This window comes from Copadichromis virginalis, linkage group LG2, assembly GCF_057382275.1.
Source record: "Copadichromis virginalis isolate Kocher_CV1m ecotype Utaka linkage group LG2, C_Virginalis_male_GT1.1, whole genome shotgun sequence".
Taxonomy (NCBI): Eukaryota; Metazoa; Chordata; class Actinopteri; order Cichliformes; family Cichlidae; genus Copadichromis; species Copadichromis virginalis.
In genome coordinates, this window is record NC_140619.1 from 7,044,518 (window position 1) to 7,057,111 (window position 12,594).

At 37.9% G+C, this 12,594-nt stretch overlaps 1 protein-coding gene across 13 annotated transcripts in view; it reads left to right on the top strand.

The window, feature by feature from the left end:
- Positions 1 to 12,594, top strand: part of prom1a (prominin 1a) — an 85,599-nt gene that overhangs the window by 47,854 nt on the left and 25,151 nt on the right. For all 13 annotated transcript variants that reach the window (XM_085469326.1, XM_085469323.1, XM_085469324.1 and 10 more), the window contains one exon: positions 12,273 to 12,393. In XM_085469326.1, the coding sequence (XP_085325452.1) occupies positions 12,273 to 12,393 (121 nt within the window). The remainder of the gene's footprint in view (positions 1 to 12,272; positions 12,394 to 12,594) is intronic.

Sequence of the window (12,594 nt, forward strand, 5' to 3'; positions counted from 1 at the left end):
TCTCAAAGATATTATGTTGTTATTTTCTCACTGTTGCAGCTTTGCCTGTTAAGTGGTAGATAGATTAGTGGTGTCGCAGAATGATAATACACGCCACAATCATAAACAAAAAAAGCAAAGCTCATAAAAGTTCCAGTGTATCAGACAGTTTTCTGGCCAAAGTAGGAGTGAAGGAATGCAAAGACTGGTCTCTGTGTTCGGCTTAGCTCTGTTCTAGTGTGTGTGTGTGTGTGTGTGTGTGTGTGTGTGTTTTCTTTTATAACCAAGGCTAAACACAAAAAGTAGTTGCTTTTATTTTAATGGGTCAGTTTAGTTTAAAACAAAGTGAACACAAGTTCCACTTCTGTTTATGTGGTGTGTGAGTTATAGCACTGGATCCTGCTGAATTATTAATAAAGTGACCCAATTAATTCTTAAGTTGTTGGAGCACAACACACAGAAGGGACATCACCAGGAGCTCAGCAGCCACAGTCAAAATAATTACTTCTGCAATACTACATACATTAATCTAGAAATGCAACGCATAAGATTAACTTTTTGACTTCGGAGCTTTTAAACCCTTAAAACCCTTGACATTCCTAGCAAAAGACTTCAACCGTAGTATTATCTCCTCTCACATAATGAGGGGAAAGTGTGTGAAATAAAAGTACAAACTTGTCAGTATACCAGCATGTTCCTTTAGTTATTTGTAAAATATAATTCCTCCCACTGAAATTCTCACAGCTCATTAAAATGGAATGGAAAGTTATTGTGTATGCTTCCTTTAGCACATTTTATCTTCTAACAATGTGTAACTTGATCGGAGTACTGAAAGTACTGAATTGGAGCTTAAAGCTGATCTTTTTTAAAGTTTTATTTATAAAAAAAAGGTGAATGAAAGTTTAAATGAGAGATTAACTGCAGACATGATTGGATCAGTAAGAAAATCTTTGTGCATTTTCAAGGCCTGCGGAAACTGTTTATTACAGTGTTGTTACAGAGTGATCCATCTTTTAATACATATACAATCTTTGACAGTGTTGTGCACAATGACTACTTTGTTTACATCCATATCTCCACCAGCTGAAAGACAAAACTGAAGATGGCAGTCTAATTTCAACGTTTTAATCAGCTAAATGTTTCTACAAGGCTGATGTTTTGTGAAATCATAATATAATATAATATAATATAATATAATATAATGCACAAATGTAGAAGACTGACCATTGGCAATCACAGCTCATTTTGCGTAAGTTAATTTGTTTCGACACATGTAACCTGTTTTGCAGAACGCTTTAAAAACCTTTGGACATTGGCTCTATCACTGACACTATAACTAAGTCCTTATCGAGGACCGTGGCCTTTAAAGGCATCAGAGGCCACCGTCAGGCAAAGACCATTGCCATTGTTAGCGCTGGAGAGAAACCTGACCCACAAGCTAAACAAATGCTGGGCTCCTCACTGCCTCCAACAGCTGGCATATGGAAGGGGACCTTGGCAAGCAGCTGAATTTTGCAGCCCAAATAACACCATCATGGCTGCAGCCAGATATGATCATCGTATTCAAATCCACCAACTAATTGATCATGTTGAAATTAAAATTGCAATGAGAAGAGAACAGGATTTGCAGGGCAATCATTTAGCAATGGAGCATCTGAAGTCACAGAGAAGGCTACTGGGTGGCTTTGCATCCAGAGTATGGAACCATGAACAGTTCCTGCTGGACCTGAAATACCCGATGACCCTAAGTTCCATCACTGATTGAATCTGTGAGATGTGACTTTCATCCCAAAAACTGGATATTGAGAGGTAAATGCTTACTACAATAATGAGAAATCACAAAAAAAAATCAATAATATAAAACTAAATAGCTCAAAGTAACGTTGCTTCATAAAATGAGGCAAAATAGGTCTATAGAATAGCAAACAAAATAAAAATTGATCAATATACATACTAAAAATAAACACAACAAATTAAAATAAATTTGTCTGGGTTTTTTCTTTGAGAGGTTTGGTAAATGGTGAGATTTTCAAAAAGCCTTGAAGTTTGTCTCACAGATGTGCTGTGTTCTGTACAAAATAATTGCACGTGGTTGTGAAGAGTTCTTGTATAAGGTCCTTTTGATCAAACAGAAAAACCAATATCCATCCATCTATCTACCTGCAAAAGTATTTTCATTGAATTTATTATAAACCACTCACTTGCTGATAACAGATCAAACATATTCTTGCATTCTGTCACATACAAAAACTAGCACACAATTAGCTACGTATAAACACAAGTAGCCAAGTAAACTTTTACCACAATCCTGCACCTTCTGTAACCCACACATTGCTCAGTTAACAGCCTCCCTGGGGAGAAATCACATGCAGGACTATTTTTAGGGGCTCATTAATAGTGTGATGAGCATCAACTCTTTCACGAAAGAAGCTACAACTATGAAGATGTCACTTGTTCACTAAATGTCAGGCTACTGGGAGGTAATTTATTTTCAGTGCAGAGCGGCATTAGGGTGCTGTTACACTAGCAAAATATAAAATTACATTTTACTTAAAAGCCTCTAGGGGATTTGGAGTAGTAGCAGCAAAAGTAACAGGATTCTAGTGTGAAAGGAGAGCCCAAAAAACACATTTTGATGTTAAAAATAAAATTAAAAGTACAGTAAAGCAAAGTAATTATTTCAGTATGATTGACTGAGATTATATGCACAGAATGAAGAAACTAACCCATCCTGATGCTCCGTTCTTTTCCAGCAATAGCCAGGATTATTGTTGTATATATTGGAGAGTATAGTTACAGTATAATGTATAGCATTATATATAGCATTATGCATTAGGCAGTAGTAGTAGTAGTTGTCGCTGTTGTTTTGTTGTTGATGATAATGATGAAAAAATGCCATACAGGTGGTTTTTGCTAGGCTTCCAGTCCTTTTTCTTGTACTCCATTCTATATTTAGTGTTGAGTCGAACAAAATTCGAAAATCTAAAATGATAATAAAATAAGGTAGATATCCTGAGAATTTAAAACCATCAACAAGAACAAAAATGTACCTGAAGTGTGAACTTAAGTGCAATCTGTGGGCATGTCATAATCTACCGCAGGTGTGTCCAACTCCAGCCCTTGAGAGCTGAATGAAATGAAGGCCGCAATTGGAGCAGCCTTCGTTGCCTGGCTGTGACGTACTCGGCCTTCAATTTCAAGGGTGCAGCTTATGAATTGGGACATACCTACTGTCCTGCAGCTTTTAGACGCATCCTTGTTCCAGCACACCTGAGTCAAATGAATGGCTTGTTATCAGGCCTTTGGCAAACTTGATGGCATGCTGAAGAGGTCGTCCAACCATTTGATTCAGCTGTGTTGGAGTAGGGATGCACCTAAAAGCTGCAGGACAGTAGCTCTCGAGGACTGGAGTTGGACACCCCTCTGATCTGCAGACTAGAAAGAGAACAAAAGCTTGCAGGTAATCGGTGAGATCTGCACAGGATTTCTACTCTTTACTAACATGCATTATGTGCATTATCCAACTGTCTCCATTGATTTTTATTTTATTTTTGCATCTTAAAATCACACATAGCTCATGGAAATGTGGGTTACCTAATGTGTTGGGGAAAATGTGCACAAGCGAACAGCGTGAAACATCTCACTTTAATACATTGCAGTGTGTAACAGTCTCTCATCAAAAAAATAAGTAAATAAATGAATAAAAAAGTAAATAATTGTTTTGGACATCTAATGCTTTGATTTTCATTGAACTCCACCCATTAAAAAATCACTGTTATCAAAAAGCTTTTAACCACTTACCTCTGGCTATTTTTGTATATACAGCTTTTCAGTCTGTGTAATTTCTCAGGCTGCAACTGAGAATTATGTTTCTGATTCATAAATATGTATTTGCGCTCTTCTTTTACGTTGATTGGCCCTTAAGCCTTATCCTTATTTTCTCTTGAATTGTCTCTGTTTAAAGTTTTTTTTTTTTTATTAATAAACTAAAAAAAAGTTATCATCTCCTGTTCACAGCACACAAACACCAAACAATGGCAGCTTTACACATGCCACAGCCAAGCTAATTAACTGGAGGGGTTGTTCTCAGAATTTGCAGTGCATCCCATAATTTATCACATCCCCTGGAGAGACCTCATTCATACTAATCATTCAAATTTTCCCTCATTTTGCATTTATAGCTGAAATCCGCCTTATTTTTTACTAATTGAATTTTTTCCTCTCACCCTGGGATGCTAATGGTCGTGGATTCTTGTAAATCAACACACGATTTAGAAGAATTCAATATTGTGAAGCTAACTGACTTTCCTAGCTAGGCCGGGCTTTCTTTCAAATTTATAGGAGACATTTATGTTACAGTAGTGATGATATGGCACATTGTTACACAGGAGAGAAAAGATAGGAGAAGGCAAAGCTGCAGGGATCTGTGATGGCTTTACGAGTAGGAGGTATAACCCAGAAATATCAGCATTTCTGGGAGATGGATCTGTCATACATGTCTTTGTGTCACTTTGTGGTCATCAGGGTGTACCCCAGCAAAATGAAGGCTGGCAACTTTATACTAACCAGGCTCACTAGTAATGAGCCACTGTATGAGAGCTTTGTGGTTATAAAAGAACAAATAGTATTTTGGGGGCTATATTGGGAGTGTTACTCAGATATAATACAATTCAATTCAATTTTATTTTGATAGCACCAAACCACAACAACAGTCACCTCCAGGGTATCTATAGTGTAAGATAAAGATCCTACAATAATATATTGAAAACCCCAACAATCAGACGACCCCTATTAATAGTAACTAATGATTAAATGTAAAGTGATTCATAATAGAAAGTGAAGAAAGGTGAGTGGTGAAGAAACAGTGCAAATAGAATAAACTGCTTTTTAGTAGTTTTTTTGTAGTTTCGTTTAGTGTAGAAACAAGGGTTCTGATGATAGCAGCTTAACAATATTAACAATGTCAAATTATTAGAAGCTTGGGAGGGAAGAACAAGAAAAAGGTCATCAACGTAATCAGCAGAACATTAACCATTTGATTTTTGAAACGTACAAGAACTCACAGGATAATACAGCATATGTACAAAGGGCCATCTTTACTAGCAGTGTACAAACTCATCCCATCCCCTAAAACTGGAGCTCATCCCAGTGGTTAAATGCCACCTGGATAGGAAAAGAGTCATCCCATGGCTAACACACAGAGAAAAACAAACATCCACACTCACATGCACACCTCCAGCCAAGTTAGACTGACCAGTTAACCTAGCATGCATATCATTGGAGTGTGAGAGGAAGCCAGAATCCACAGACGGAAGGAGGACACACAAACTTCACGCTGAAGTTTGTGGCCGCAGATTCAAACCAAGACCTGTGTGCTTTGTTAAGCACCAAGCCACTGATGGTTGCATTAGAACAGTAGCATGAAAGCAATGATATCCACACAATTACCTGCACCTGTATTTGATATTTGATAGACACTAGAGTTGTAATTTTGTTTGTCAATACTTTAATTTTCTTTGCCAATTCCTACAAACTGCACTGCAGTTCATCTGAAAGGGGATTAATGATGATTTTGTGTGAAAACACTGAATGACTTTGAATTCTTCTCACATTCAGTGGACGCTAAACCTCAAACTAACATTATTTTACTAGGGATGAACTCGCTAAATAACTGAAGATGGCACGATCAAAGCAAATCAGTGTGATTCAGCTGACCTCTAACTTCAGAGAAAACCAGGACCTCTGAAAAGGTGTAAAAGATTTAAACTTCGTCTTCTTCTCCAAAGTGGATTAATTATATGCAAATAATAGTTAATTACGCTTAGGTTTGACTGGTTAATGCTTCATAAAGTGCATTCATGTGTTATGAAGTTAGCATTTGCTGATTAAATAATCTGCTCTCTGAATTTCCTCATTTTTTCATTAGCTATCACAAGTTATTTAGTTATGGACAGCTGATATTTATTTTTAAATCAAACCACTAATGTTTGCTTGAAGGGGGTTAATTAAACTTAGCCTATCCAGGGATGGTTTACTGAGCAACACAGATGTCTATTAAAGCGTTTTGGACATCCTTAAGAAGACAAATTATAGAAAGACTGCTTCTGTGAGAACTTTACTATTTAACTTTTAAAAGCAAAGATATCCAGATAACCAGAGTCCTTGCCCAGGTAATCAGGGTAGTGTCCTTAACAATGTGTCATTTGCATCATATTTGAGCAAACTCAGTCACTGAAGGAAAAACAAATATTAGTATAAGCTATGCTTTAGGATGGAAAAATGATTAATCAATGGTTACACTGTTTGACAATTTAATCAGAAAAATGCATGCACTGCAGAAGATTTTTTTTTTTTTTTTTTTTTTGTCTTTTGGCCCTTCTACAGATTTAAAAAAATAAAAATCCTATTGTGCTGCAGTGACCTTCTGTGTTATTTACACAACCCCGTGAGGCTGTTTGGCTCAGAGTTTGGTATTCATATCATTCCTGGACTGTTTACTGTGAAATTAATGGTCTGTTGTCTCCCATCAACCTAGTCCAGACAGTCTTCACATGCAACTGACAGCAGCTTGCGCAGCATCCTTATGAGTAGGAAGAAAACTGAGAACTAATAGCACTGTCTTTACTGGGCTGTCATGCTCGGAGCAAAGGCCTTGAAGCCAGGAAGCTTAAGCATTCATTGCTTGATTAAATTCTTCACAGGACACAATGCTCCAATGGGAAGTTGGGCTCAGAATGTGACTTGGCAAGCTCTGAGGACAGTAATAACACAGCAAATAAAAATACATAACAATAGCCACTTGAAGGAGAAAGGGCAGTTTAATGGAATGAAAACAGGCAAACCAAAGGCTTTATGTAGGTACTAAAATGAATGCAATAGCAATTCAGTTATTACATTTATATACATTTAAATAAGTGGAGTAATGAGATCACGAAGTGGCTAAAATTAGAAAAAGTTGCAGTTGCTGGCTGTGGCAGTGACCTGTTGGCACAATAAAATGTCTAATGAATTATTTCAGATTACATAAGATTTGCTACATAACCTACAGTATATGACAGGACAAATTGCTTAGGCCCGACATTTTTCAGTCAACACCTCTGTTGTCCCACATGCACCAAAATGCATCACTTCTCGTTAGCGTTTGCATTCAGGTCAGACTGGCACAAAAATAAAGATTTAATAATAATTAAAAAAATTATTTATATTAATTATTATTCTTATAGTGATTATTCTGGATAAGGCTTTGATTGACAGTTACAGTAGCTGTTTTATATTGCACTCAGAATATTTAATTATGCACATGTGCTGATTACGCTGCCATTGTCTATCGATGTGTTTGAACTAAAATGATCACTGTAGTTATTACAGTGACTAGAATGATCATTTTCTTACTGAGGCTGGACAATAAAGAGACATTTCCGGCAGTGTTAAAAGAGGAAGGGGCTGTAAGGGGACTGTCCCAGCCTCTGAACTACAGTTACACTGAATGCAGGCCATTGTTGAAGTTTGTAAAAGCTATGGAACCACCAGACCATGGAACACTCACTGCCCAGCCCCCAGTAGTGCCCTAGATTCTGGGGCACTGCATTAGTTTGTTGCTCTTCTTCGTCTGCTGTCATGGGGCAGTTTCATGTGTCATTTGGCTTTTGCTCAAGCAGGAATTAAAGCCCTTTTTCAAGCTTGTTGGAGGTAAATCTGCCTCCTGCTGTGTTTGAATTGTCCCCTGCAGTCAAAAAGCAGCCATACAGTTGATAGCTAGAGTTGATTGTGCAGTTCAGACGTTGCTGATAGCAGTGAAATGTGATGATGCTGCACAAAAGATCAATGGCTGAAGTGCACAGATGAGGTGACAAATGGTATTTTTAAAGGCCACCTGCTTCATTGAAATGCAACATTTCTTTTTATGAGGGTGTCAATTTTAAAGCCGTCACACTAGTCTGGTACAAGCCAGACAGTTTTCAAAGGTTTTTAAAGTTTCCATATGCAAATAAGCAATCAATAGTTATATTCCTATTTCAAAACAATATTGATGCTTTTTATAGACAGGAGTCACCAAGTACTTTACAGAAAACAGTTGGTGGCACATTAGTACATCGTGGATTTGAAAGATGAATCTCATGAGGATTTTAGCAGTGCAACAAATCAGCGACTCTCTTCAAAGTGAGAGCTAGTTTACATTAGTTTGAATAAGTTTCATTATTGCTATTCTTTCATACTTGTTCTGTTGACTTAAAAAAAAAAGAAGTGGAAAAACTGTAATTTTGAGTTATTTTTTTTCTGAATTTGGCTGCATGAAAATACCGAGCTTAGGAGAAAGGTAAAGAGATGGAACAGTAGCCTATGTCTTGTAGTGGCTGTGGACAGTCATCCAGTCTGTGTGGGCAAGATACTGAATTGAGTGTTAATTTGAATGTTATAAAAAGGTGCTTAGGTAAAGTACATGTGTGTGATTAGGGGCTTGTAGAAAAAAAGGGGCTGTGAGTGCTCAGTTAGCATACATATATATATATATATATAAGTGCCGGTCTATTTGCATTAGGTGAACATAGTGCTAACACTAAACATTCAAACAAATCCAGGATCCCTGAGAAACTGTAAACATTTTAAACCATGTTAGGCACATGTTCTTATAACTGATTTGCAAACAGGATATGGTCATCAAAACTAAAAATTGTGCTGACCAGCAATAAAGCAGCTCTGGCTAAAGGTTGCTGGCTCCTCCGGGAGGCAAATGCTTATTCTTGGTTTGAGGGCTTTTTATATGATGATGTAGATAAGTAACATAAGAGAGGAGTCTGGCATTTATAACTTTGAAAACCTTTTATATGGACAAAAACTTTAGATAACAGACTAAAGGATAGGAATAAATGCTAGAAGCTCAATCGGAGATATATATAATGAACTGATGCCTGTTTGATCTGCTTTGAATTTCAGATCTTCTCTTTGTTGTCATGCAAAGCTCACATCTTTTTTTCATAAGTGAATTTTATAGTTTGGCTTATCATCAGCTGAATGCCATGGAATATTTCTCTGTCACATGTGATATAATAAACACCATTAAATAGAAGGTGAAATGAAGATGACACTGCAGGGGGATTGAGTCCTTAGTGGCATGTTTCGTGGATACAGACGCTGTAAGTGAGAAAGCGGGTTAGCAAGCCCTGCTTGTCATTTTAAGTTTGATGGTTGTTTGATCATTTCGTATTCAAATACAAATGTGTGTATGCCTTGTTGTCTTCTTGCAGCTTTAGACCCTCATTTAATTTAATCACTTTTTAAAAAACAGACTCAAACTGGAACGTGAGCAAACTCAAGCTAAACTCAAACATGATTCTCATAAAATATGGTGGACAGTCAGCAACACAGCTTGTTGCAAAGCACCAGGCTGTTTCCTCAAAGAGTCTTTGTTCAGCTACGAGAGGGAGTGAGAGAGACAAAGGAAGGGACAGGAGGTAGGAAGTGGGAGAGAGAGAGAGAAAGAGGGAAAAGAGAGAGGTAACTGAGGGCAAAACAGGAGACCGAGGAGGAGATTAAAGAAGAGAAAGGGTGGAGTAGGAAAATGGTAGTTACGTTTCACTTTGGGATAGAGTAAGAAAGCATAGTCAAACAAAAATACCTCATCAAGGGAGATATATGGAGAAATACTGGTGTAGAGAAAGAAATAGTTTAGCGAGGGTGTGGAATAGAGGCTTCATAAGTAAAGTAATAAAGACAAGCAGACAACCAAAAGCAAGCATAGAAAAGAAAAGTGCGGGATTGTGAATTTGTGTGTGAAAGAGGAAAGCAAATGTATGAAGTGTGAGTGAGAAAGATACAGAGGGAGGGCAGAGAAAGTGTTTGACAAAAGGCTTTTGTTGTGAAAGTGGCCATTTTGAATCTTCCCCTGGTTACGGATGGCTCCACTTCACTGTGTCCCAGCCTACTTGTTTGGCCTAGTTTCTCATTAAGTCGCCACTTGTACGGTGACAGTGTTTACTCTGTTGGCACACTCACTATTTATGGCAAACATTATCACACATCCACTAGAGATGGTGCAGCTTGATGCCATGCAGATCAGTGAATTTTTCTCCCGAGGGCAGCACATCCTATAACACATTTGTTCTTTAAAGACCATGACAATGCTGTTAGAAGGCTCTTTTTTATCTTGAAAGATGTTCATTATGAATTTCCTTCAGATGCCAGCAAGTGAATATTTACATTCATTTTGATTTAGAAACAAACCAAATATATGTCGAGGGAATCCTGTGAACAGGGTAGCAAGTTTGCAAAGGATTGCAAAGTTACATCTGAACAAATGGCAAGACTTTGACAAGAATGTAATACACAGTGCCACGCTGGGCAAAAACCAAGCACAGTATATCAGCACAAATACCTCATACCACATAATGATTTGGGTTCCTCTTGTTGCATTCACTGAGTTGAACATGAACTCCTGTGTATACCAAAGTATTTTAGAGTCAGTCTCAACCACAGCTAAAGGTGTTCTTGGCCCAAGAACACCAGCACATTTACAGCTAACTGTCTAAAAAAGAAAATAACCAAGGTGTTTGACTGGCCCACTCAAAGTATCTGTGGCATATCTGTGAAACTGTCCCTCTTGCTTATAAATATTCAAACTTTACTAGGTTGTTATTGAATCATTAACTCTTCAGTCCTCTGACTTAAACCCCAGAAAAAAATCCTAAACATGCTGACTCTTAGCTGGCTACATGCTGTGATATCTGACAAGTACTGACTTAGACTGCCTAAACTTAAGCATGTGTCTGCATACAGAATAAAGTGTAACAATATTTGAAGACATTTTTTCCCCTGCATTTCCATGCCAGAAATTAAGAAAAATACATACGTTTAACAAAGTGGAAGGAAATGTACTCCAATGCGCTGCATTTTTTGAAAGTAGAAAACATTTTATGCATACACTAAGTGTGCAAACACACTGCAATGCTTAATGTTGCAAAATGTCCACAGCATAATCCAGGATAGAAATTAGATTATATGCACAAAGGGAAACTGTGATTACAGCAGTGGCTGTACTTTACTGCTCTGTAAAGAAGAACGGCGCCCAGCAATGTCTTCATGCATTAGCAGTAAGACAATAGAAACCCCATCTCTGGGTGCACTGTGGTCACATACGTACAACCTGTTGTCATACTTACACATAAAGACCCCTGCCTTTTTTATAGAGTCAGTCACAGCACCCCGATTCTACACCATTGATCTAAACCTTCCCAGAAGCTTCTGAGTCAGTTCTTTTGTTACTCCTCTCTGCCAGTCATCTTACATCATTCATAAAGCTGCTTATTCCACTGAAGCATTTCCATGAAGGGGATTCACTGTGTCATACAACTCTACTTTGGGAGTTTTTGATCCTTAGAGTCAATTGTAGAGAAGCTTTTTTTTTTTTTTCCTTTTTGACCGCCTTTCCTTAAGCTGCTCACGCGCGAACCTCAATAACACACATCAGTAGCAGTAAGAACATACGTGCACACACTGTAGTGCTGCAGTAGCTGTGAGGTGCTGAAGGAGAAAATTCAGCTGGGATGAGAGTGAGTCATGGAAACCGCTTAATATTATGGGCTGTCTTTCCCTTGATGTTGTTCGAGCTAATTAAGCCTTGTAGTAAGCTACTCAGGTCTGTTTGAAGTATGCAAGAGATTCACTTTAATGGTCTGCTCTATGCGATTCTGTGTTTTCACATTCAATTTGAATATGCTTACAACCCAGGGACCTTAGATTATAAAGATAAGACACCTGGGTTTATAGCTACGAGTCTATTTCTAAATTACTTGGGGAAATAATAGTTGTTTAGATCTTGAGACTGCAGAACATGTCAGTATATGACACACACATACAGTATTGTAAAGATGCATTTACACAAGACCTCTATGCCTGTTATGTTACCTTATTCTAGCCTATTAAAAACATTGTTGATGAACAGGAAATTGTGTTTTCATGTCAACACTTACATTAAATGAATGAAATTGTATGTAACAGTTAATTAAAATGGATTTAAGGTAAATTTATTTTCTTGAGTACGAGAATAGTCCAATGTAATGCTGGCTTTCAAAGAATGAAGGCACTCTACAGGTGCACTCAGTGGCAGTTGCAAAAACAAAGTAAAGTGAATGTGGTGGTGCACACTGACCCCTACTGCTGATGGCTTGTCATCACCCTGCTCTGCATGGCTCGCCCCTGCCTTACTCTTGACTGACACAGGGGCAGCAGGGTCACTCAGACATGTCCGACAGCAGGCAGATTACATGTTTGTGTTCTTGTTTCCACTGTTTTATTAGGATTGGAGTGCTGTGTGCGTATGCCGCCAACCAGAACCTGAGCTCTCAGGTGAAGAACGTACGGAGACTGGTCAACAGCAACATGAGGGATCTGCACACCTTTGCTAACGACACACCGATGGTGAGGCAGAAAGTTTCCATTTGAAACACGATGTTACATAAAGAATTGGGGTGAAGCATTATAGATGGTTCAGTTACGAATTTTCCTTGAGGGTACACTTGTGAATCAGTGTGCATATTATTTCTTTTTTTCTTTGTTGAAACTGGGGTTTCTTGTCATGCTGGCTTTGTGTAATCCTTTCACACGGGAAAAGAGAATTTT